This window comes from Gallus gallus, chromosome 22, assembly GCF_016699485.2.
Source record: "Gallus gallus isolate bGalGal1 chromosome 22, bGalGal1.mat.broiler.GRCg7b, whole genome shotgun sequence".
Taxonomy (NCBI): Eukaryota; Metazoa; Chordata; class Aves; order Galliformes; family Phasianidae; genus Gallus; species Gallus gallus.
This window is the reverse complement of record NC_052553.1, coordinates 2,935,204-2,960,099: the sequence shown is the minus strand read 5'-3', so window position 1 is coordinate 2,960,099 and position 24,896 is coordinate 2,935,204. Positions and strand designations below refer to the sequence as shown.

General features: G+C 58.4%; 3 protein-coding genes across 3 annotated transcripts; 2 read left to right on the top strand and 1 right to left on the bottom strand.

Annotated features, from left to right (window-relative positions):
• Positions 1-211: 211 nt before the first annotated feature.
• SNRNP200 (small nuclear ribonucleoprotein U5 subunit 200) lies at positions 212-19,876 on the top strand. Its single transcript, XM_040651557.2, is given in 46 exon segments — positions 212-327; positions 727-890; positions 2,317-2,488; positions 2,613-2,805; positions 3,053-3,108; positions 3,686-3,784; positions 4,051-4,203; positions 4,674-4,773; positions 4,941-5,077; positions 6,179-6,262; positions 6,466-6,639; positions 7,210-7,347; positions 7,499-7,654; positions 7,924-8,094; positions 8,248-8,441; positions 8,796-8,919; positions 9,310-9,459; positions 9,609-9,719; positions 10,061-10,192; positions 10,518-10,706; positions 10,850-11,047; positions 11,351-11,503; positions 11,616-11,696; positions 11,874-11,957; positions 12,367-12,473; positions 12,625-12,743; positions 12,976-13,130; positions 13,312-13,501; positions 14,364-14,537; positions 15,069-15,229; positions 15,491-15,718; positions 15,967-16,158; positions 16,248-16,426; positions 16,614-16,765; positions 17,037-17,145; positions 17,281-17,389; positions 17,551-17,740; positions 17,835-17,999; positions 18,217-18,338; positions 18,443-18,586; positions 18,672-18,848; positions 18,949-19,050; positions 19,052-19,110; positions 19,190-19,271; positions 19,384-19,476; positions 19,571-19,876. Coding segments are annotated over 46 exon segments (6,411 nt in total). The 5' UTR covers positions 212-282; the 3' UTR covers positions 19,715-19,876.
• A 442-nt stretch (positions 19,877-20,318) lies between these two features.
• CIAO1 (cytosolic iron-sulfur assembly component 1) lies at positions 20,319-22,840 on the bottom strand. Its single transcript, XM_015273192.4, has 7 exons — positions 22,666-22,840; positions 21,921-22,069; positions 21,733-21,844; positions 21,535-21,623; positions 21,077-21,278; positions 20,904-20,991; positions 20,319-20,822 (listed from the first exon to the last, which is right to left on the bottom strand). Exons 1-7 carry the CDS (start codon positions 22,802-22,804, stop codon positions 20,573-20,575), a joined length of 1,029 nt encoding a protein of 342 aa, XP_015128678.3. The 5' UTR covers positions 22,805-22,840; the 3' UTR covers positions 20,319-20,572.
• Positions 22,841-22,901: 61 nt separating this feature from the next.
• Positions 22,902-24,890, top strand: TMEM127 (transmembrane protein 127). The gene is made up of 4 exons (XM_040651494.2): positions 22,902-23,213; positions 24,101-24,265; positions 24,566-24,567; positions 24,657-24,890. Exons 1-4 carry the CDS (start codon positions 22,964-22,966, stop codon positions 24,867-24,869), a joined length of 630 nt encoding a protein of 209 aa, XP_040507428.2. The 5' UTR covers positions 22,902-22,963; the 3' UTR covers positions 24,870-24,890.
• The last annotated feature ends 6 nt before the right edge of the window (positions 24,891-24,896 follow it).

Genomic DNA, 24,896 nt, shown 5'->3' with positions numbered 1-24,896 from the left:
ACGGGAGTGGTCAGGGAGGATGGATGGGCACGCCCTCCTTGAGCTGTTAGCCAATCAGAAGGGGGGGAGGGAGAGTCTCCGTCCCTCCGCGGTGCATGCTGGGAGCGGCAATCAGCGGACTGCTGCTGATGCCGCAGTGCATGCTGGGAGGCTCTGTGCGGAAGCGCTTCCGGGTTGCGCGTGCGACAGGGACAGTGCTTCTTCCGCTTCCGCCGGAAGTTCTGCTCCGGGGCCTGTTCCCGTGCACGGCGGTGGTGGGGCGGCTTTCAGCGGGGCGGCACCATGGCGGACGTGACCGCTCGCAGCCTGCAGTACGAGTACAAGGCGGTGAGTGCGGGCCTCGGCCCAGTGCGCGGTGGGGGCGTCTCCCTCTTTCCGCCAGGCTTTCCCCATCTGTGGGGCCGCTAACGCGGGGCCGGTAGAGCGATTCTTGTATAGATCGAGGCCATTAAAACTTAGGGTAATTAAAAGCAGGCCTGTTAAAATCCGGGAGCTCTAAGATGCGGGATCGTTAAAGCAGCGCCGCGTTTGGAGTTGCCGCCGGCGTACCTTGTGGGTGGCGGGGCAAAATGAATGTGGTCGGAGCCGCTGTGGTGCTAATTGGGAAGGGAGGGGAGGAAAATAACGGGTGTGCAGCAAGGCTGAGGGGCATAAAGGTGCACCCGCCGCGTTGTGACCCACCTCCCAACCTCCCTCCCTCCCTCCCTTCTTTCCTTCCCTCCCCAGAACTCCAACCTCGTGCTCCAAGCTGACCGCTCTCTCATTGACCGGACGCGGCGCGATGAACCAACGGGGGAGGTGCTGTCCCTGGTGGGCAAACTGGAGGGCACCCGTATGGGCGACAAGGCGCAGCGCACCAAGCCGCAGATGCAGGAGGAGCGACGCGCCAAGTGAGCGGCAGCGCAGGGCCTGGGGGTGCTGCAGGGTTGTGTTGGTGGGGGGAAGGCTCTGGGGGGGGGGGGGTCTGTGGTGCTTCCCTGCTTTTGAGCAACGTGGAATCCCAAAGTCACGGAGGTTGGAAAAGACCTGTTAGGTTATCAAGTCCAACTGGCACGTCCACCACTGAGCAGTGTCATTGAGTTATGGAATCATAGCGTGGTGGAGTTGGAAGTGTACTCAAACCCCCCCCCCCCCAGTCCCACCTCCTGTCCTGGGCTGGGTGTCCCCCTCCAGCTGAGGCTGCCCAGCGCCCCTCCAGTGGCCTTTGGCACCTCCAGGGTTGGGGCACCCACAGCTTCTCTATTTCAGCACCTCACCATCCTCATAGTGAAGGGTTTCTTCCTGACACCAATCCTAAATCTCCCCTCTTTTACCCCAGAGCCGTTCCCCTATCTATCAGACCATCCCCAAGCACCACATCCATACATCTTCTGAATCCTTCCAGGGGTGCAGACTCAGCTCCTTCCCTGAGCATCCTTTTCTAATGCTTCACAGCTCTTGCAGTGAAGAAATATTTCCTCGTGCCCAACCTAAACCTCCCCAGTGCAACCTGGGGCCAGGATCTCTCGTCCTGTTGCTTGATGCTTGGGGTAAAAGACCAACCCTCCCCTCACTACATCCTCCTTTGAGGCAGGTGTAGCGATTCTCCTTTTCTCCAGGCTAAATAACCCCAGTTCCCTCAGCTGTTCACTGTGAAGCTGCTCCAGACTTCATTCATTGCCATTCATTGCAGCATTCATTCATGCTGCCATTCATTGCAGCTTCATTGCCCTTCTCTGAATGTGCTCCAGCACCTCGATGCCTTTCATGTAGTGAGAGACCCAAAGGTGAATGCACTCCTGGAGGTGCAGCCTCCTCCGTGTGCTTTAGTTTGATAGATACAGTAGAGTGCTATTTAGACTGTTGTGTAGTGGAAGCGCTTTGGAGGTGTGAGCACAGGCTAAAAATTACCAGCTTGGAACGTGCAGAGTGAGTGTTCGTTTGAATATTCATTAGAAGTTCAGTGCTTCACGTCAGGAAACGAAAAATGAAATGAAAAAGATTAAAAAAGGAAGAAAAAGAGTGGCATTTTCCTTTATTTTTTCCATAGAAAGCCCCAGTGGGAATGCACTCATTGCTTCTTCAGTCCCACGGGACGTAAAGCTGGGGGAGCAAAGCTGGGCAGAGTGGTGCCTCCCGGTTCTCACTGTGGGAAGGGGTCGGGCCCTGAGGTGTGGAAGCACTTCTGGGGTTTGTGGTAAACCTGTAGGTTTGGGGGCTGTGCTCCGAAGGCGGTGGGGTGGGCAGTCAGATGGCAAACAGAACAGCCACGCTTTGTTCTCCAGCAGCACTGGAATTCCCTGCTTTGGAGCTGCTATGAGTGCTCTCTGTTTGCAGGAGAAGGAAGCGTGATGAGGACAGGCACGACATCAACAAGATGAAGGGCTACACGCTGCTGTCCGAGGGCATCGACGAGATGGTGGGGATCATCTACAAGCCCAAAACCAAAGAGACCCGCGAGACCTACGAGGTGTTGCTGAGCTTCATCCAGGCTGCCCTTGGGGACCAGGTGAGGATGTGGACGTGTGTGGTGGTGGCACGTCCGCGTCACGATGGGGAGGGCTGCTCTGTGGCACAACCTCTGCCCCTGTGGTGATCTCCTGCCCGTGACGTGGCTGCCGTTCGTTCCCCAGCCACGAGACATTCTGTGCGGAGCTGCTGATGAGGTGCTGGCAGTGCTGAAGAACGAGAAGCTGCGAGATAAGGAGAGGCGTAAGGAGATCGATCTGCTGCTGGGCCAGACCGACGACACCCGTTACCACGTGCTGGTGAACCTGGGCAAGAAGATCACGGACTACGGTGGTGACAAGGAAATTCAGAACATGGGTATGGGCACACGTTGTCACAAGCTGCAGTTTTGGGAGCAGGGTGGGCACAAAGCCACGTAGCAGCAGCTGGTGCCTTCTCCAGGATCGTGCTTTCACACGGAGGAGCTAGGAAACGTTTGGCTGGTTTTCAAGCCCCCCCAAAATGACTCTCTTTTCATCTCTTGGAGGCGCGGAGGTGGGGGATGTGTGAACCCTGCATATGGCCTGCAGGTTTTCTGGTTAATTGGTTCCACTCTCCCTCGCAGATGACAACATCGATGAGACGTACGGCGTGAACGTGCAGTTTGAGTCTGACGAGGAGGTGAGAGAGGCGCTGCAGCTCAGCCTGTGCTGTCTCCTCGCTTTCAGCTGCTCAGCATTTGATGTGTTTTGATGCTCACGTTGGGAAGTGGGCACCGGCTCAGGTTGGGATATCTCTGCCAGAAAAGAGAAGAGGGATTAATTCGGATTCTGTTTCCTGGCTTGGGAGGATTTGTTGATTATCTTGCTAATCCCGGGCTTATCGTGAGTCAGTACGATGGAAAACAGATGGTGGTATTTAGATCTCTTGGGGCAAACTTGACAGGAGGAAGGGATGAATTGAAATTGCATCGTTTGGAAGCATCTCATAGGAGTGCTCCGTGGGATCAGTTCTGTGAGAGGCTGAGAGAATAGGAGAGAGGCACACGTGAACCTCTTGGAGTCACTCTGTGATCCGAGGAGTAAAAATAATTCTCCCACGTGGTCCTTTATCTGAACTAAAGGAGTACGTTGATGTTAAAAGCACGAGCTGTATTGTTTCCCCTCAGGCAAGGGCTGCCAGATGGTTCATTTCTGCCAAGGAGAAGCTTCTCTTTGATGTGTGCCAAAGCCTCTTACTGGAACTCGTGTTCCCACAGGAAGGTGATGAGGACATCTATGGCGAGGTGCGTGACGAGGCATCCGATGATGACATGGAAGGAGACGAAGCCGTCGTCCGCTGCACCCTCTCAGCCAATGTGAGGAGGATGTGAAACGTGATTTGGGGTCATGTGGAGGAGGGCCAGGGCTCCTTTTGCTTTGTGGATGGAGCTGAGCTCAGCTGAGCAGCTGTGGAGGCCCAAAGTCACACGGGAGGGTTTGGGATGTGTCACGTTTGCTGGTTCCCAGTGTGTCTGTAGGCAGAGGTAGCCTTGAGATGCTCATTCTGCAGCACGAATGTCACGTGCCAACTTTTAATAGAAGGAAGTAACGTTATTATGGGTTGTTTTGGCTTTTTTTCAAGCTTGTGGCATCAGGTGAATTGATGAGCTCAAAGAAGAAGGATCTCCATCCCCGAGACATCGATGCCTTTTGGCTGCAGCGACAGCTGAGCCGCTTCTATGACGATGCCATCGTTTCCCAGAAGAAGGCAGATGAAGTGCTGGAGATCCTGAAGGTGAGCAGCCAGGAGACGTGCAGGGCTGCAGCAGCATCAGAAGAGCTGCTGGGAGGGAGGATGTCGCCTCGACACCTCTGTGTTGTTTCAAATTACATGGTTGTATTTGTCTATGTCTCATGTGCCAGCGAGGCAAGCAGTGGATTAGAGCTCGGGGGTAGTCTTGCTATGCAGAGAAATGCTTTTCGAGGGGAAGGTGATGTTTTTTTCTGTTGGTGTTTGCTGGGAGATCAGTGCAAGTCAGTTGTGTTTCCCTACAAACGGTGCTGGTGACTCAGTGGGGAGGAGGGGGAATCGCAGAGGATGGGGTTTGTGTCTGCAGCCCAAATCAGGCCCGTTTTCCCACCTGGAGCTGTCGTTGGTTACTTCCACTTGCGTTCAGTTCTTGTTTCACTTGGCGTGGGCAAAGCAAGGGTTGTTGTGCAGAAATAACCTTGTTCCTCGTGTCTCCTCGTGTCTCCTCGTCCCAGACTGCGAGCGATGACCGGGAGTGTGAGAACCAGCTTGTTCTGCTCCTGGGCTTCAACACCTTCGACTTCATCAAAGTGCTGCGGCAGCACCGGATGATGAGTGAGTGGTATTCCCTCTAACCTTGCCTCTGCTCTCACACGGTTCTGGGGTTCCCTGAGGCTTTTTTTATTGCCATCAGTGCCGCCCTGTGAAGCGCGGGTGCTTGATGTTTGCCACCTTCTTATGTTCTCATGGCCACCTGCCCTCCCTTAACTCTCTTTCATCAGTCCTGTACTGCACTTTGCTGGCCAGCGCCCAAAGCGAAGCCGAAAAAGAAAGGATAATGGGGAAGATGGAAGCAGATCCTGAGCTGTCCAAGTTCTTGTACCAACTGCACGAGACGGAGAAGGAGGATCTCATCCGGGTAAGGCCGGAGGGGGAGAAACCACAGCATCCTTTGTGCTGTCAGAGCTGTCCTCGTTGAGCCATGTGTGCTGCTGGTGGGAGAGGGAGCTGCTGACTCAGCAGGGATCTTGAAAACGTGGGAAATGCTGCTGAGCTGACCACTGAAACTGAGCTGAGAGGGCACTGTGTTTATCACCCGGCGTTTTTAAGCGGTTTGAATGTCTGCTTTTCCACGAAAAAATGCCGACGTGTGCAAATTTCAGGGTTTCAGTTGGAGTTAGCTGTGTTGTAATAATATTGTTTGACCTCTGAGCTTCCTCAGCTCGAGGCTGATGGCAGGAAGGCACGCTGGTAACCCCCGCTCAACTCATAGTTACCGAGGTCCGAATGTAAGGGACAGGGAGGTGATTGTCACTCTCTACTCTGCTCTTGTGAGGCCCCATCTGGAGTACTGTCAAGGCCAGGTTGGATGGGGCCCTGGGCAACCTGGTCTACTAAATGGGGTGGTTGGTGGACCTGCCTGGCACGGGGGTTGGAGATTCATGATCCTTGAGGTCCCTTCCAACCCAGGCTGTTCTGTGATTCTATGAGCTCAAGGCCAAGGAACAGTGCCCAGCAGTGCTCCATAGCCTTACCAGTGTGCTGCATTAGCTCTGCTTGGCCTTTGGAGAACTGCAGCTCCATGAATGATTTTGGGATTTGTTTCTTATGCAGCCGTAATGTCACAGTGCTGCTTTGGTGTTCCATTAGGAAACAAACCAAAAGAACACCCCAGCATTGGTTGCATTGATGTGAAGGGCCAGCGTTGTGTCTCCATGTTTGAGGAGCGTTGCTGGCACATTATGGGCTGGGCTCTTGCTGGGTTTGTGTCTTCTCTCCCTCCTTCTTTTCCTGCTCTCTCCTGGAAGGCAAGCTCATGTCCTGGCCCTGGGGGCACTGAGTTCTGCCAGCAACTACTGGCTCTGGTTACATGAATGCCTGTGAACTGAGAACTGCTGTGTGTGGGCACTGTGGCTGTGTCAGGCTGGCAGGAGAGCTGGGCAGGCCGTGGAAGAGGCTGAGCAGCTCCTGTGCAGACACAGCTTTGTGGAGGGCTGAGCCCTTTGTCTCCTTGGTGCAGGAGGAGCGCTCTCGCCGGGAGCGCGTTCGGCAGTCCCGGATGGACACTGACTTGGAGACCATGGATCTCGACCAGGGAGGAGAGGTAAGGCTCTTCAAAGCCCTCTGATCCCAAGTGTAAAAGGGCTTTTTGGAGGGGCACGGGCAGGAAGGTAGGCGGATAAGCCCCTGATGTGCTAAACAGGCACTGAGCAGTTGGATCCAGCTCCTTTTCTTTCAGTCCCACTACGAAAGTGTCAGGAGAGCGTTGTCTTTTTCTTCCTCTCACTCTCCCTGTGCTGTTTGCAGGCGTTGGCTCCCCGGCAGGTGCTGGACTTGGAAGACCTGGTGTTTGCTCAGGGCAGTCATTTCATGGCCAACAAGCGATGCCAGCTGCCCGACGGCTCCTTCCGTAGGCAGCGCAAGGGCTACGAGGAGGTGCACGTGCCTGCCCTGAAACCAAAGCCTTTTGGCTCTGAGGAGGTAGGTGGACCTGCTGTGCTGCCATTCGTTAGGCACAGGCTCTGTTGGGCTGCTCTGAACGTGTCGGATGCCTCCTGACACTCAGCAGGCTGAGATGCTTTGTTCAGCTTCTTGGAGAAGCTGCATGTGGTTGGAAGCAATTCTTAGATATGGAGTGTATGTCCTGTGCTGGAGCCTTTGCCTCGGGGCTCCCCTGCCCCATTTAGGTGCCTCAGCTCTGCTGTTGCTCACTCCTCGCTGCTGCTGTGCTGTGTGAGGCAGCTGAGCCAGGGATGAGGCTGTGACAAATTGTCTCTTTTGATCAGTACTGGGCAGTGGAAATGTGGGTCGATCTGTTCCATCAGGAGAACACGGTGGAGCCTGGCTTTTTTTTTTTTGATGGCGTGATGCTGATCAGCCTCGTTTGATCTCTCCCTAACATGCATCATGATCTCTGGGCATTGGGCTTCATCTCCTGCCCATCTGGAGGCAATGTGACCCTACTGAGGCCTCACATACACATACATGAGGCAGCCTGAGACATGCTGAAACAGAGACACTGAGTTGGATGGTTTTTTTTCCCTTTTTCAGCAATTGGTTTCTGTGGAAAAGCTGCCCAAATATGCCCAGGCTGGATTCGAAGGGTTTAAAACACTGAACCGTATCCAAAGCAAACTCTACCGCGCTGCGTTGGAGTCAGATGAGAACCTGCTGCTGTGTGCTCCCACGGTGAGCATCCTGGTGGTGGGGTCCCCTGCGATGGGAGGAGCACTGTTTGTCACCCTCAGGAAGGGTGATCTTCCGAAGCAGAGTGCTGTAGGAATGCCTCCAACCTGGAGATGGTGTGATTCTGATGGGGTTGGTTCTGCTCGCACCGTAGGGCGCTGGGAAGACGAACGTGGCGCTGATGTGCATGCTGCGAGAAATAGGGAAGCACATCAACATGGACGGGACCATCAACGTGGACGAGTTCAAGATTATCTACATTGCACCCATGAGGTCTTTGGTGCAGGAGATGGTGGGCAGCTTCGGGAAGGTGAGGAGAGGATTGGGGCTGTCCCTGCTGGAGCTGCAGGCTGGAGGAGAGGAGCTTTGTTGCAGCGCTTGTGGTTGCAGGAGGTTGTAATCTCTGGCAGGAGGTTGCTGGGAGAGAATCAGTTTGGATTGTGCCTTTGACCTCTGTGTGATGGGTTCCGTGGGCTGTGAGGGTGTTGATGTAGGTGTTAGCAGTCAGTGTGGGCTGTGGGATGGTGTTGCCCTGGGGAATGCATCTTCATCCACCCTAACCCACGGGCTTCCTCCCAGCGCCTGGCAACCTATGGCATCAACGTGGCAGAGCTGACAGGGGATCACCAGCTGTGCAAGGAGGAAATCAGTGCCACCCAGATCATCGTCTGCACCCCGGAGAAGTGGGACATCATCACTCGCAAGGGGGGAGAGCGCACGTACACCCAGCTGGTGCGGCTGGTCATCCTGGTGAGCAGCACAGGGGCACAGCACACCGGGCCCAAATGCACCTTTAGCTGCTGAAGGTGTTTGGCTGGAGGGAGATTTGATCTTTGAGCAAGCGGGGCTGCTGGGAAAGAAAGACTGAAGTGGGGTGAGACTCCTCTTGTTCCTCCTCGTTAGGATGAAATACACCTGCTGCATGATGACCGAGGGCCCGTGCTGGAGTCTTTGGTTGCCAGAGCCATCCGCAACATCGAGATGACTCAGGAGGATGTCAGGCTTGTTGGCTTGAGTGCCACCCTCCCCAACTATGAGGACGTGGCGACGTTCCTCCGAGTGGACCCTGCCAAGGGCTTGTTCTATTTTGATAACAGGTAAAGCTGGGGGAGGTCTTTGTTCTGGTTGTGGGTCTGTGTTAGGGGAGCGTGCACTGCTGAGCAGGCAGTTTGTGGTCCTGTATGGTGGGAGCCAAGTGAGGTTGCAGCCGTTGGTGCAACACCGTTTCTGCTCCGTGTGTTTTGCTTAGCAGGAATAGGTGTTACTGTCCCTTACGTTGGTATTTAACTGGAGCCATCACATTTCTCAGTGGGCTGAGGCACGAGGGAAGTGTGCTGAGCTTAGTAACACGAAATCCAGGCCGCGTTCAGAGGAAGTGGTGTGGCTGACAAACTGCCCTTGGTGTCAGCACCTCTCCATTCTGCTCACTGGAGGTCTTGTTTTCCTTACAGCTTCCGACCGGTGCCCCTGGAGCAGACCTACGTGGGCATCACAGAGAAGAAAGCAATCAAACGCTTCCAGATAATGAATGAGATCGTTTATGAGAAGATTATGGAGCACGCTGGGAAGAACCAGGTCTGGTGCTTCTGTCTTGTTGTGTCTGACACAACTCCTGGTTCTGTTTCGTTGCTGGTGAGGCTTTCAAGTTGTGGTTTCTGCAGGGAAGAGGTAGATTTCCGTACTTGGTGACAGCTGAGGGAGGAAGGAACACAAACTTCTGTTCTTTGTGCTCCCTGCCTGAGGGATGCACGAGCTGCCCATCTCTAAGAGGAGGGGATTTTTGCTGTGCTGCCCTGTTAGGTCATGGATTCTTGGCTCTGTTTGAGCTGCATAGCATGGATTGCTATCAGAGGTCTCAGTTAAACCTTCCCACCTTCAGCACGAGGAGGAGGTTGGGTTGGGAGCCTTTCCCACCTGCAGCCGTGGTGTTTTCCCTGTTGACAACGGTTCCTCCTTGTTTGACAGGTGCTGGTGTTCGTTCACTCCAGGAAGGAGACTGGCAAGACAGCACGGGCCATCAGGGACATGTGTCTGGAGAAAGATACCCTGGGCCTCTTCCTGAGAGAGGGCTCAGCCTCCACTGAGGTGCTGAGGACAGAAGCTGAGCAGTGCAAGGTAATGGCACAGCTGGGGGTGTAGGAGTAATGCTGCTGCTGCTGCTGCACAGTGCAGGTTTGCAGCCCTCCTTTAGGATCTGTGCTGCCTTTGGTGGCTCCTGCTCACCCTGGGCAGAAAGCCTTGAGCTGGTTGTGTTTGTGCTGCAGAACCTGGAGCTGAAGGACCTCCTGCCTTATGGCTTTGCCATTCACCACGCTGGGATGACACGAGTGGACCGGACGTTGGTGGAGGATCTGTTTGCTGACAAACACATCCAGGTGAGCCGTGCTTCCTTGGGGGGAAGACCTCACACAAGAAACGTTTGCATCACCTCATTCAGCACGGGGTGAGACTTCCCACCCACCGTCATCTTTTCTGAGTGTCTGCATTACACCTGGAAGGCAAAGGATCTTCCCAGGGTCGTGCAGTGTGCTGCTCAATCTGGGCGAAGATCCCAAATCTTGCTGTTTATCCTCCCTTCCTCTTCTGAGCTGTTAAGGCAGTCACAGTTTCCAACCCTCATCCCTTTTGTGCACATCAGGAACAGCGTTTTGGATCCTTTTGATCATAGGAAGGGGTGCCTACGTGGCTTCGCTCATCCCCATTTTTGCTCCTGCAGGTTCTGGTGTCCACAGCAACTCTGGCCTGGGGTGTGAACCTCCCTGCCCACACCGTCATCATCAAGGGCACGCAGGTGTACAGCCCTGAGAAGGGACGCTGGACTGAGCTGGGTGCTTTGGACATCCTGCAGGTGAAGTTCTGCCAACAGCTGTGCTGCTGTGGCTGCTTTCGTGCTTCCTTAGCATAGCAGCTCTGTGCTCTGTGCTGTCAGACTGCCTCAGCTGTTCTGGGAGCTGTCCTGCTGTCAGGGCACAGCACGATGGGATCGCTAGGAGAGAAGACAAACGATTCCCATTATCTTGCCCAGGCACATCTGAGGTATTTTTGTGCCTCCTGCCAGCTAGAAGTAGCAGCAGACTGAGCGGTCTGACAGCGAAGCCCCAGGACACTCAGCAAGGAGAATTTGCCAAGCTAAGAGCTGTTATTTCTGCTGACCTCACTTTCTCATCCCTTAGATGCTGGGACGTGCTGGGAGGCCTCAGTACGACACCAAAGGTGAGGGGATCCTCATCACATCCCATGGCGAGCTGCAGTATTACCTGTCCCTGCTCAACCAGCAGCTCCCCATCGAAAGTCAGATGGTGTCCAAACTCCCAGACATGCTGAATGCAGAAACCGTGCTGGGCAACGTCCAGAATGCAAAGGTGAGCTTTTGTTTGCTCTGTGTGTGCCCCCACCTTATGGTTGCGCACCCAGAGAGCTGCTGGGGACGGTGGGAGCTTTGCATTGACACGTCAGCTCTGCTTGGTTGGTCTGTGGGCTCTGATGGTGCGCTGCTGTTCCTCAGGATGCAGTGAATTGGCTCGGCTATACCTACCTGTACATCCGCATGCTGCGCTCCCCCACTCTCTATGGGATTTCCCACGATGATTTGAAGGGGGATCCGCTGCTGGACCAGCGCCGTTTGGATCTGGTTCACACTGCAGCCCTCATGTTGGACAAGAACAACCTGGTGAAGTACGACAAGAAGACAGGGAACTTCCAGGTGAGGAAGGGAGAAAGGCTGTGTAGCCAAGCAGAGCTGGGCAGGGGTGTCCTCTGGCTGAGAGAAAGGGGGTAATCTGAGCGATTAAATACAAATCCCAGGGAGCGCTGAGAAGGGGAAGGTGTGAGGTGTGGAGCTGTGTGCTGGCAAAGCAGCTTTCCTTGGGGGATTTGTAGCCTGAGGGATTACTACAGCTTGTCTGGTGGTGTCACCCCAGCTGTGGCCTTCGTGCCTTCTCTCTGTGTGCCATGAGCAGCATGGTGTCTTTCTGCTGCTTCGCTATGGCTGCTGCCTTTGTTGCAGGTGACGGAGCTGGGCCGCATTGCCAGCCATTACTACATCACCAACGAGACGATGCAAACGTACAATCAGCTCCTGAAACCCACCCTGAGTGAGATTGAGCTGTTTCGGGTCTTCTCGCTGTCCTCAGAGTTCAGAAACATCACAGTGAGGGAGGTATGGAGCCACGCACCCATCCTGAGCGATACAGCCCCGATGCTGCAGGGGATGGTGCAGATCTTTGTCCTGCGTGGGGCTGTTTCATCACCTCTCCATTGGATTCCCATAGGAAGAGAAGCTTGAGCTTCAGAAGTTGCTGGAGCGAGTTCCAATCCCTGTGAAGGAAAGCATAGAGGAGCCCAGTGCCAAGGTGAGCCCTGTCTGCCCCTGCTCGGGGTCTCTTCTGCCCTCCCTGGGAGAGCAGCCATCCCTATGAGAGCTGCTGTGTGTGCCCGCAGCTCTGGAGAGCTTTCTGCTCTCCGTGGCCGTGCTGCTCACACAGAGGAGATGCTCACGTCGCTGAGAGCCCTCTGTTCTGCTTCCCCAGATCAACGTGCTCCTCCAGGCCTTCATCTCCCAGCTGAAGCTGGAAGGCTTTGCCCTCATGGCAGACATGGTGTACGTTACCCAGGTGGGTGGGGAAGCGTGGCCTGGCCCTCTCCATCTCCTCCCTGCTGGCTGCAGATGGGTGTCTCAGTCTCCCTGCTGGTGGGAGGGACAGCCATCTGCAGCCCAGGGATTGAGTTGGTGTTTGAAATGGCTTTGGAAGATAACTACAGCTGTGAGTGTTAAGGAGGGCCAGCTCCCGTCAGGATGAAAATTAGATCTTTGGAGCCTTCCGTTTTTAATCAGAATCCTGAGCAGATAATTCAGAGACTGCAGGACTGTAGTGCCCTAAATGCCAAGCTCCCAAAGCTGGCACTTGAGTCACTGCTCCTCCTGTGAGCGTTTTGGGGGTGAAGAACGTGAGCTCAAAGCAGAGGATGGGGGTGGGAAGGGGGAGGTGTTGGACCCCAGCTGAGCTCTGAGTGCCCCCCCAGTCTGCAGGGCGGCTGATGCGAGCCATCTTCGAGATCGTCCTGAACCGTGGCTGGGCTCAGCTCACCGACAAGACCCTCAACCTCTGCAAGATGATCGACAAACGGATGTAAGTGACAGCACCTCCGGGGTGTTTCCTGCTTGAGCATAGGCTTACAGGGGTGCTCAGCTGCAGGCCGGCCTCGGGCAGCACGGGGAACCCAGCGAGGGCTGCAGCTGCGTGTTGGTGCTGTCTCAGCCTCCCTGCGGTGTCCCTGCAGGTGGCAGTCCATGTGCCCTCTGCGCCAGTTCAAGAAGCTGCCCGAGGAAGTGGTGAAGAAAATCGAGAAGAAGAATTTCCCCTTTGAACGGCTCTACGACCTGAACCACAATGAAATAGGTACTGAGACGTGGGGTGTGAGCGTTGAGAGCGCTGAGATGGGGGCTCCTGTTGCTGGCTGGAGAGGCAGAGCTGTAAGGTCTCGTGCAGCCTGAGGAAGGCTGAGGCTTTCCCATAGCATTTCTCCCTTTCCAGCTGTGCTTATATTGCACATATTGCTCTGGGTGAAGTCCCGGAGCTGTTGTTCACCCCGCTGTCTGCCCATGCTGATGGCACTGCCTTTCCCTTGCAGGGGAACTGATCCGGATGCCCAAAATGGGCAAAACAATCCACAAATACGTCCACCTGTTCCCAAAGCTGGAGCTCTCTGTCCACTTGCAGCCCATTACCCGCTCTACCCTGAAAGTGGAGCTCACTATTGCCCCCGACTTCCAGTGGGATGAGAAGGTGAGCTGTGAACCTGAGAGGAGCTGCCCTCAATAAGGGTTGGGGGGCAGTGAGATATGGCCAGGCTGAATACCATGCTGGGGTGGGGTGGTGTTTCTGGGGCAGGATTGCTGTGCAGCGCTGGCATTCAGCTCCTGGAGCTCTGCATCCCAGCAGGTTGGTAATGGTTCCTCTTGTTCAGGTGCACGGCTCATCCGAAGCCTTCTGGATCCTGGTGGAGGATGTGGACAGCGAGGTGATCCTGCACCACGAGTACTTCCTGCTGAAGGCCAAATATGCACAGGATGAGCACTTGGTCACCTTCTTCGTGCCCGTGTTTGAGCCTCTGCCCCCACAGTACTTCATCCGGGTGGTGTCTGACCGCTGGCTCTGTATGTCCCACCCTGCCTGCCTCCCCCCCGGGGTCTTGAGGGCGGTTGGGGGGGTGTCAGGTTTTGGGGCTGTGCTTGGGGAAGGGCTGCTGCCATCCTGGGGGATGGTTTTGGGGCTGCCATGGGGGAAGGGCTGCTGCCATCCTTGGTTTTGGAGTTGCCATGGGGGAAGGTTTTGGAGCTGCCATGGGGGAAGGGCTGCTGCCATCCTGGGGGGGAGGGGGTCAGGTTTTGGGGCTGCCATGGGGGAAGGTCTGCTGCCAACCTGGGGGGGGAGGGGGTCAGGTTTTGGGGCTGCCATGGGGGAAGGGCTGCTGCCATCCTGGGGGGGAGGGGGTCAGGTTTGGGGGCTGCCATGGGGGAAGGGCTGCTGCCATCCTGGGGGAGGAGGGTCAGATTTTGGGGCTGTGTTTGGGGAAGGGCTGCTGCCATTCTGGGGGGAGAGGGGGTCAGGTTTTGGGGCTGCCATGGGGGAAGGGTTGCTGCCATCCTGGGGGGAGGGGGGGTCAGGTTTTGGGGGGCTGCCATGGGGGAAGGGCTGCTGCCATTCTGGGGGGGGGGGGGTCAGATTTTGGGGCTGTGCTTGGGGAAGGGCTGCTGCCATTCTGGGGGGAGAGGGGGTCAGGTTTTGGGGCTGCCATGGGGGAAGGGCTGCTGCCATTCTTGGGGGGGGGTCAGATTTTGGGGCTGTGCTTGGGGAAGGACTGCTGCCATCCTGGGGGTCAGGTTTTGGGGCTGCCATGGGGGAAGGGCCGCTGCCATCCCGGTGACTTCCAGGCTGGGCTTCCCTGGGGTGAAGCAGCTCAGGAGATGAAACCATGGGAGCGCTTTCTGAGCTCCAAATGCTTTGTGTGCCTGACAGCCTGTGAGACCCAACTGCCCGTCTCCTTCCGCCACCTGATCCTCCCTGAGAAGTACCCCCCTCCCACAGAGCTGCTGGACCTGCAGCCTCTGCCCGTATCTGCTCTGCGGAACAGCGCCTTCGAGAGCCTCTACCAGGACAAGTTCCCTTTCTTCAACCCTATCCAGACTCAGGGTGGGTACCAGCTCTGCTTGCCTCCTCCAAACTGCTTCTCTGTGGGTCCTGGTCCTTTTGGCACTCACGACCCCACGCCGTCGCTTTTGTGGGGCTCAGACAGGAGGAATTCTTGCAGCAGCAAATAGCAAACCTCCTTTAAGCCACGGAGATTTGATGCCTCTATATCTGTTATGGGCCAGAGTATCTTTCATGTGTTCCTTTGTACATCAAGCAGCCTTGAGGTTTGCTCTTGGAAGCTGCGCCTTTGCTGCTCGTGGTCCAAACTTCATCTGTGCTGCTCGTAGGGATGGGGTTGAGAGCAGCCCAAAGCTGCTGTGCCTGCATTCATCCTCCTGGGCACGGCCAGAATAGGGAGCTCACACCTGGGATGTGCTCTGATGGGCCGCTTTGTTCTTTGGATCCTGGGTTAAAACTCTTAGACAGCTTTTCCTGCATCTCCTCCTTGTGGGTGTTCTCAGGCCCAGAGTGTTCTCCCAGCCTTGGAGCTGATGTCAACTGCTTGCTTCTTTCTTGTCCGTCTGTCCCCAGTGTTTAACACCGTCTATAACAGCGATGACAACGTGTTTGTGGGCGCCCCCACGGGAAGTGGGAAGACCATTTGTGCTGAGTTTGCCATCCTCAGGATGTTGCTCCAGAACTCAGAGGGACGCTGTGTGTACATCACCCCCATGGAGGCCCTGGCAGAGCAGGTAAGCCCTGGAGCTTTGCTCCAGCTTCGCTTTCCTTCTTTATCCTCCCCCCTGTTTCACATTCCCCATCCATTCTGTGCTGGTGAATCCCTCAGAATGGTTTTAGTCCTTTGATGAACCGCTTTCCTGATGTCTCTGAGGGAGCAAAGAGACACCACCGTACCTCTGAGCTGCTGCTGTTGGGGTGTGTGTGCATCTCCAGGGCTTCGGTAGGGTTTATTGGAGCAGGAAACTGACACAGCACCTTTTGCCTTTCCTCAGGTCTTCATGGACTGGTATGAAAAGTTCCAGGAGCGTCTCAATAAGAAGGTGGTTTTGCTGACGGGTGAGACCAGCACTGACCTGAAGCTGTTGGGCAAAGGGAATATCATCATCAGCACCCCTGAGAAATGGGACATCCTATCCCGGCGCTGGAAACAGCGCAAGAACGTCCAGAATGTCAACCTCTTCATTGTGGATGAAGTGCACCTCATCGGGGGAGAGAATGGGGTATGGGGTGGGGTGGGGATGGCACGGCTTGGTGGGCTGATGCTCATCGTTGTGTTGGTCTGAGAGATGGGAGCGGAGTGGACGTGGGGTGGGCGGTCGGCTTCTCCTATCCGAGCTGTGGGATGGGCTGGGATAGGAGGGCCTTGGGAAGCTGAGGAGCTCAGGAGTGGCAGATGGGCTCTCCAGGGCTCCCCTCCCCGGTGCTGCTCCAACCTGCCCTGCTCCAACCTGCCCTATCCCACCCTCAGCCCGTGCTGGAGGTCATCTGCTCCCGGATGCGCTACATCTCCTCGCAGATCGAGCGGCCCATCCGCATCGTGGCCCTCAGCTCATCCCTGTCCAACGCCAAGGACGTGGCACACTGGCTGGGCTGCAGCGCCACCTCCACCTTCAACTTCCACCCCAACGTCCGCCCCGTGCCATTGGAGCTGCACATCCAGGTGGGCTTTGGGGCAGTCGCTGCCGTTCCCCCTTTCCTTTCTACCCCCCTTTTCCAACCGGCGTCACTGCCTCCTTCTCTCTCCTGCAGGGCTTCAACATCAGCCACACGCAGACCCGCCTGCTCTCCATGGCCAAGCCCGTCTACCACGCCATCATGAAGCACTCTCCCAAGAAGCCCATCATCGTCTTCGTGCCGTCCCGCAAGCAGACGCGGCTCACGGCCATCAACATCCTCACCACGTGCGCCTCAGACGTCCAGAGACACAGGTAAAGGTGCTGCGGCCACGTGGGATGCAACGCATGGCCTTCCCTCCTCGGGGTGAGGCAGGGATGAGTGCCTGGGCTGCGTGTGATGAGGGATTGCTCGCGTTGCTTGGCCTCAGATGTCACCTGGGGGATGGGAGGGGGGGGGACAGGTTGGTGGGCCGCCCCCTTAACCCCGTGTGCCCTGCAGGTTCCTGCACTGTGCAGAGAAGGACCTGGTGCCCTACCTGGACAAGCTGAATGACAACACTCTGAAGGAGACGCTGGTGAACGGGGTGGGCTATCTGCACGAGGGGCTGACGGCCATGGAACGGCGCGTGGTGGAGCAGCTTTTCAGCTCTGGTGAGGGCTGGGGTGGGGGCACACCCCCTATTGAACCTGCAGAGCCTTCTCACCACGCCTGGCAGTGCTTTGGTCTGCTGGGCCAGGGGTGACAGCTTGCCCGAGCGTCCCTGGTCCTAAAAGGCGGTGATCCTAAAAGACCCTTCACTGTCTCTCCTCCCCGTGCACTGAGTCTGCCTGCCCGAATGGCCAACCTCTGGATCCCCCTTGGCGTTTCTGTGTCCCACGATGCTCCTGGCCCTGGGCTGACAGCTCTCCCCGTGCCTTCCAGGTGCAGTGCAGGTGATGGTTGCCTCCCGCAGCCTCTGCTGGGGTATGAACATCGCGGCTCACCTGGTGATCATCATGGACACGCAGTACTACAACGGCAAGATCCACGCGTGAGTCGTGTGGCACCACCAACCCATATCCCAAAGCCCTCCATCCCTATCCAGGCAGTGGCTGAAGGCCTGGGGAAGCGTGGAGAGCTTTCCATGGAGCCCCTCTCCGTTAAAGCCATCCTCTCTGCATCCCAGATACGTGGATTACCCCATCTATGACGTGCTGCAGATGGTGGGCCACGCCAACCGCCCGCTGCAGGACGACGAGGGCCGTTGTGTCATCATGTGCCAGGGATCCAAGAAGGTGCGTGAGGGGCAGGGCACCATTTCTGGCCTGCAGATACCCAATCTGGGCTGTGGGCTTCTCCTTGGGTAGCCTGATGCGATCTGCATGGGAAGGGCTCTGGGCTACTGGAGGTGCTGGCTTTATTCATCCCCTTCCCTTCTATCTCTGCTCTGCTTTAGGATTTCTTTAAGAAGTTCCTCTACGAGCCCCTGCCAGTGGAATCCCACTTGGACCACTGCATGCACGACCACTTCAACGCCGAGATCGTCACCAAGACCATCGAAAACAAGCAGGATGCAGTGGATTACCTCACTTGGACCTTCCTGTACCGCAGGATGACGCAGAATCCCAACTACTACAACCTGCAAGGTGAGCAGAGGGGTCTGCGCTGCGGGGTGGGGGCCTTCACCAGGACAGCTTTTCTCTGTCTGGGGGTATCTGAGCCACAGTGCTGTGCCCGCAGGTGTGTCCCACAGGCATCTCTCCGACCACCTCTCCGAGCTGGTGGAGCAGACCCTCAGTGACCTGGAGCAGTCCAAGTGCATCAGCATTGAGGACGAGATGGACGTGGCTCCCCTGAACCTGGGGATGATTGCAGCCTATTACTACATCAACTACACCACCATTGGTGAGGGAAATGTGGGAGGCAGCGCAGTGTTTGCTGCTGCTGCTCCTCTCCATCCTCCCTCTGGATGCTGTGGGTGGAGGAGGGAAGGCACTGCGTGCATAGAACTCCCCCATTCAGCACGAGGCTGCGTGTTGTCCCCCCGAAGACATCTCTTGCACTGCCCACTTTAACGCTGCTCTCTTTCTCCCGACCCCTTTTACCTTCCTGTCTTCCCCAGAGCTCTTCAGCATGTCCCTCAATGCCAAAACCAAAGTGAGAGGGCTGATTGAAATCATCTCCAACGCTGCCGAGTATGAGAACATCCCCATCCGGCACCACGAGGACAACCTGCTGCGCCAGGTGAGGTGCTGTGCTGCAGCACTGCAGCGCTGCAGGGCAGAGCCCGCCTTTGTTTACTGCTCTGCGGGGCCTGAGCTCTGACTGCTTTCTCATTTCCCCCACAGCTGGCCCAGAAAGTCCCCCACAAGCTGACCAACCCCAAATTCAACGACCCCCACGTCAAGACCAACCTCCTGCTGCAGGCTCACTTATCGCGCATGCAGCTGAGCGCCGAGCTGCAGTCGGACACGGAGGAGATCCTCAGCAAGGTGGTGCAGCGGGGCGGGCAGGGGGAGAGGCTGCCGTGTCCCCCCCAGTGCTGCTTTCTAAGCCATCCCTGCCCCCTGCGTGCAGGCAATCCGGCTGATCCAGGCGTGCGTGGATGTCCTGTCCAGCAACGGATGGCTGAGCCCCGCGCTGGCCGCCATGGAGCTGGCGCAGATGGTGACCCAAGCCATGTGGTCCAAGGACTCCTACCTCAAACAGCTGCCTCACTTCACCTCCGAGCACATCAAACGCTGCACCGATAAGGTAAAACCCAACCCTCAGCTCCGTGCTGGACGATAAGGGCCGGCGACCTGAGCACGGGGACCCCCTGGTAAGCGTGGGGCTGAAAGCTGTGCTGTTGCAGGGGGTGGAGAGCGTCTTTGACATCATGGAGATGGAGGACGAGGATCGGAACGCGCTGCTGCAGCTCTCGGATGCTCAGATCGCCGACGTCGCCCGCTTCTGCAAACCGCTACCCCAACATCGAGCTGTCCTACGAGGTGGTGGAGAAGGAGAGCATCCGGAGGTGAGGAGGGGGGGGTGGCAGCACGGTGCTGCCCTGCAGCGCTGCGTTGGCACCCCTGACGTTGCTTCTGGCCACGCAGCGGAGGGCCCGTGGTGGTGCTGGTGCAGCTGGAGCGTGAGGAGGAGGTCACCGGCCCCGTCATCGCTCCCCTCTTCCCCCAGGTGTGTGTTGGGACTCAGGGAGGGTTTCTGGGGCAGCGGGAGGGGGGAGGTGGCTTCTTGTGTAAGGTGGGCACCGTCCCCAACGCTGTGCGTCCGCTTTGTCCTCTGGCAGAAACGTGAGGAGGGCTGGTGGGTGGTGATCGGCGACTCCAAGTCCAACAGCCTCATCTCCATCAAGCGGCTGACACTGCAGCAGAAGGCCAAGGTGAGCGGGGCTGTGTGGGGCTGCTGTGGGTTCACTGAGCCGCCCCCGAACCCCCAACCCCACAGCCCTGACCCCGTTCCTTCCCCGCTCCCAGGTGAAGCTGGATTTCGTGGCTCCGGCCACGGGGACGCACAACTACACACTGTACTTCATGAGCGACGCCTACATGGGCTGCGACCAGGAGTACAAATTCAGTGTGGACGTAAAGGAGGCTGAGAGTGACAGCGAATCGGATTAGTGGGGGCTGCGCTGCCCCCACTCCGGTGAGGATCCGTGACCAAAGCAGTGCTTCTCACCTCCCTCCGTGTGTATTTCCTGGGTTTTTTTAGGATGTTGTACAGTGTTTTTTAGAACGGAGCTGTGTCTGCAGCAGCTGGAATAAATGCTGAGCCTTCCCCTACCCCCCTTTGCCCACTGCACTGCTGTGTTTGTTGTGGGGGTGAAAGCACAGAAGCATTTGGGGTTGTTTCCTCCCTGACGCGCTCTGCTTTCTCCCTTCGAGCTGTGAGGCTGAATTTCAGCACCTTCCCACCTCACTGAGTGCTTCTATGCCCTTAGGTTTGCTGCTGCAAGTTAATTAGCAGAACTAATTAAGGGCAAAGCGAGCTGTCGGCGGGGAGAAGCGGCGGCGCTGGGGTTTGGCAGGAGGAGCAGAGGCTGCCTCCAGCCCAGGAGCAGCTTTTGGGAGCAGTACAGGCACAGCAACACCTCCCCGGGGCTGTGCTTTGCTGGGAGGGGTGCAGCCCTCACAAAACCTGTTCCCTGTTGGGCCGTCCTCCCCCATCACCCTCCAGCCCCGGGGGTAGCACCTCCACCCTCCCCAAAAAGAACAGCCTGGAGGCTTTGGGCTGACAGCAGGGATTTATTGGGCATACAGCAGGGAGAGGCAGCGTTCCCCTCTCTCTCCAAGCACCCCCCCCCCCCCCACTCCTGGCAGAGGAGCTGTGGCTTTTAGGCCGGACAAAATTCACCTGCAAGAAGGCTGGAGTCCAAACGGCAGAGGGAGGTGGGACACAGATTGGTCACCCCCATCCCCTTCCCTGTAACAGCAGCGGGCTTTAGGAGGAGCACAGCCACACCACGGCGCCCCAAACCCTCAGCACCCCTCGGGCTGTTGGTACTTCCAGAAGGCGATCTCGCCATCGTCGCTGCAGGAGGCGAGCAGCCCCGGCTCCTTCGGGTTCCAGGCCACGCAGTTGACGTCCTGAGAGTGCGCCCGTGGCACGTGGGCTGTGAGGCTGAAGGTGGGCTGCTGCTGCTGCTGGGGGGAGGACGACGTGCTCTCCTCGAAGACACGGATGGCGTCGTCACCGCAGGCCGTGGCCAACGCTCCGGTGAGGCGGCACCTGGAGGGGGGGGACGGCGTGAAACGTCACCCAAAGGGCCGAGCAGAGAGCCAGGAGGTGTCCCTGCTGCTGCACGCTCACCACGCCACGTCGTAGATGGTCCTGGTGTGGTACCCTGAGAGGTTGCAGACGCATTTCCAGGTGGGGTCGGTGCCGCTGCACGCCACCCCTAAAGGACGGGGAGGAAAACCTCAGCACCTCTGCTGTGCAGAGAGGGGGAAAAGCCACACCAAGGGGACGGGGTGGGAGCTCACCTTCCTCGTTGCCGGGTCTGTAGCACTGCCAGATGCGCACCGTCTTGTCGTCGCTGCAGGACGCCAGGCGCTCACCGCTGCCGTCGAAGGCCACGCTCCATACGGTGGACTCGTGGCCCTCCAGCGTGGCACAGCACACCCAGTCGTCCTCCTCCTCGTGGTACAGCTTCACCGTGTCGTCGTAGCTGGCCGAGGCCAACAGCTGCGACAGGAATCGGAATCGCAGTACATCCCAAAGCGGAGGGGATCCGTAGGGATCACGCAGAGCCCAACCCCTGGCTCTGTAAAGGATCACTCAAAGCCCAGGATGAGAGCGGTGCCCGACCCTCCTTAGGGCCCTCCCCTGCCCTGCAGCACAGAACCTTTCCCAGCACACAGAGCGATGCTCGCAGCTCTCAGGCCAAGGTGCCGTTACTGCCCCCTGGGGCGGGGAGGGGAGAGCTGGGCTGGGTTCTCACCTCCTGGTTGGGGTGCCAGACCACGTGCTTGACGTCCTGAGTGTGCGAGTTGAGGACGCTGACACACTCATACTCCTCCTCTTCATCCACTGTGGGGAGAATCGCTCCCCGTGAGGGAATGGGGACAGGAATGGGGACAGGAATGGGGACGGTGCGCTCGGGGCCCCGTCTGTTCCCCCTCGCAGCACCGGCACTCACCTTCCCAGACCCAGACGCTCTTATCCCGGCTGCAGGTGGCCAGCAGGCTGCCCGAGGGCGCCCAGGCCACCGACTTCACCTCGTTCTCATGGCCCTCCAGCGTGGTGACGCACTGTGGGGGCACACGGAGAGCTGCGGGGCGCTGCTGCGGGCAGTGGTGGGGCAGGGGGACGGGGTGGGGGCCTCACCTCGAAGCCGTCCTCGCAGCGCTTCCAGATGCACGTGGTGGCGTCAAAGCTGGCCGAGGCCAAATAGGAGCCGCAGGGCGACCACGCCACCCTTCGCACCGTGCGCTGGTGGCCATCGGAGAGCACTGCCCGGCAGACCCAGCCCGACCCTGATGGGGGCAGTGGGGATGAGGGGGGACCCCGATCACAGCCCCTCCCCTCCCCCACCAACTCGCACTCGCGCCCCTTTAAGCCGCACCCCCTCCCGAAAGCCCCGCCCACTGCTCCTCTGGCCCCGCCCCTTCTCTCATCTCCACCCTCCTGGTCCCGCCTCCGATTGGCCTCGCCCTCCCTTGGCCCCGCCCCCATTCAATGTGTCCCCGCCTCTATTTGCCTGCCATTGGCTGCGAACTTTCTTAGCCCCACCCTCACACCTTGAGGCCCCGCCCCTTCCCACCGCAGCACGTGCCTCCTATTGGCCACGCCCCCGTTGACCACACCCCTTTAAGCCCCGCCCTCACACCTTGAGGCCCCGCCCCTTCCCACTGCAGCACGTGACCCCGCCTCCAATTGGCCCCACCCCCCCCCACGGTGTCCCCGCCCCGTTGGCTGCGCCCTTCCTCAATCCCGTCCCCACGCTCACTCCTATTGGCTGCACCCTTCCTTAGCCCCGCCCCTTCCTGCAGTCTCACCCCATAGCCCCGCCCCCACACCGTTATGGCCCCGCCCCTTCCTTCCGCCCCGTTGCGGCCCCGCCCCGCCGTACCCTCTCGGCCCCAGATGCGCACGGCGCGGTCCCCGCCGCAGGACGCGAGCAGCGCTCCGCCGGGGCTCCACGCCAGGAACCAGCAGCGCGCCTCGGGGTGCGCGGCCACGCGGCTCTGCAGCGCCAGCGCCTCCTTCATCGCGCCTCCTCTGTCGCTCAGTACTGACGTCTGCTCAAGCGCCGGAAGCGGAAGCGCTCTGAGCGGCCGCCTGGTGACGTCAGCGCCGAGCTGCCGGAAGCGGAAGTCAGCCCGCGGCCTGAGGCGGAGCCGGCGCTGCGGGCCGGGGGGCGCGGAGCCATGTATACCCCGGGCGGGCCCGGGCTGCCCGGCGGGCGGCGGCGGCGCGGGGCTGCGGGCGGCGGCGGGGGGCTGCCCAAACAACCGGAGCGCAGCCTGGCCTCGGCGCTGCCCGGAGCGCTGTCCATCACGGCGCTGTGCACGGCGCTGGCCGAGCCGGCCTGGCTCCGCATCCACGGCGGGACGTGCGGGCGGCAGGAGCTGGGCGTGGCCGACGTGTTGGGCGCCGTGCGGGCAGAGCTGCTGCGGGGTGAGCGCCCGACGGCGGCGGGGATGGAGGGGGGGGGGCTGCGCTGGGAGGGGGCGGTGCTCGGGGTCGTTAAGGAGCCGCCGGGGGAGGGGGGGGAGGTTTGAGGAGCGGGCGGCTCCGGCAGCGCGGCTCTGCGTGCCGTACGGTGGCGGTGGGGTTACGGCCGGGTGAGCTCCGGGTCCGCTTCGGAGCTGCTTTGCCTTCGTGCGCTGTGGCAGAAGAGGAGAAGCCCCAACTGTGCGGTTTCGCTGTGCTCGGCCGTTCCTCCGACACGTCTGCACTCAGAGCCCGGCTGACCCCCCCCCCCCCCACCCCCCTTTGTGTGTGTGGGGTGACCCCCCCCAGGAAGAGCATTCCACCCCGCTGCCGTGTCCCCGCACTAATTGCCCTTAATTAAAGGCTTTGGCCGTCCCTTTGGTGGCTGCGGGCAGTTCCCTATGAGTCCTCACTCAGCCCCACTGCGGCCCTTCGTGGTGTGGGCACACAAACAGAGCGCGCTGTGGATGAGCTCAGGGGATCTCCGTGCATGGAAGCTCCCCTGCAGCACCTCCCTGTGTGCCAGCAGGCCGTGGTGCCCCCAGGAAGGCTTTAAAGCAATGGGAAAGGAGGAGCCCGTGCCCCCCGTTCTGTTTTCTGGGCTGTTTTGGTGCTGTTTAATCCCCACTGCAGCAGCGCTCCATAAAACACAGCACAGAGTGGGGCCAACTGCTCTGTAACTGCTGTATAACGAAGGCGTGTTTTATTGAGGCCAATGATTGGCACTCAGCTGTGCTCTGCCAGCATCATAGCAATGATGGTGGAACCATTAAGGGTCAGAGCAGCGCCCGTATCACAGCGCAGCAATGCTGAAGGTTTGGGGCTCTCAGCGCCTCCCTCTCATCCCACAGATTACTGCATGAACCCTCAGACCGTTCTGCTGCTTCGGGTCATCGCCGCCTTCTGCTTTTTGGGCATCATCTGCAGCCTCTCAGCCTTCCTGCTGGACGTCTTTGGGCCCAAACACCCGGCTCTGAAGATCACTCGCCGTTATGCTTTTGCTCACATCCTCACAGGTAATTCCCAGCAGTGCACGGAGGGACCCCGAGGCTGATAGTTCAGCCCCCCACCCCCCCTTTTCCATCTCTGCCCCTCGTTAGTCTGGGGCTGCGTTGCCTTTCCTACATGCAGGGCTTTCCCCTCGCTCTGTTCTCGCTGCTTGAAGCCTGAAGGGCAGTGGGTTTTGTTGCTGCCTCGTGGTAGCACAGCTCTGACTTGCAAAGCAGGGCTCAGCGTGGGAAGGGAGAGGTGAGGGTCCTCAAAGAGGCCCTGCAGAGCAGAGCTGCGCCCTTCTGGGGAAGGTCATTGGCTGTGAGTCGTCCTCGTGAGGCCGAAGGAGGTTTATGTCCCTGATCCCCGCCAGCATTAAGCACGTCAGAGCTCTGAGCTGCTCACCGGGGCTGTAAGCTGCAGCGTGCTGCTGCATCTGCCCTGCTCCTCGTCGGCCTCAGGAGCTCTTCAGCCTCACCTCGCAGCCCTCCTCCTCCTCCCCCTTTCCCTCAGAGGGCAGTGGGTCGGTCCCCAGCCTGTGGTCACTCCATGTCTGTGCAGCTGCTCTGCCTCCAAGCCGCAAAGAGCAGCTTCTGCTTTTTCAATAGGGAAGCAGGAAATTCCCCATAGAAAGGCAGTTCAGTCCTCCTTGTCTGA

Coding starts and splice junctions, on each gene's coding strand:
- CIAO1 (XM_015273192.4), bottom strand. CDS start 22,804: ATGAAGGAGGCGCTGGCGCTGCAGAGCCGCGTGGCCGCGCACCCCGAG. Junction 22,070..22,665: donor GCGCATCTGGGGCCGAGAGG/GTACGGCGGGGC, acceptor TGCCCCCATCAG/GGTCGGGCTGGGTCTGCCGG. Junction 20,992..21,076: donor CAGACCCGGCAACGAGGAAG/GTGAGCTCCCAC, acceptor CCCGTCCTTTAG/GGGTGGCGTGCAGCGGCACC.
- TMEM127 (XM_040651494.2), top strand. CDS start 22,964: ATGTATACCCCGGGCGGGCCCGGGCTGCCCGGCGGGCGGCGGCGGCGC. Junction 23,214..24,100: donor GCGGGCAGAGCTGCTGCGGG/GTGAGCGCCCGA, acceptor CTCATCCCACAG/ATTACTGCATGAACCCTCAG.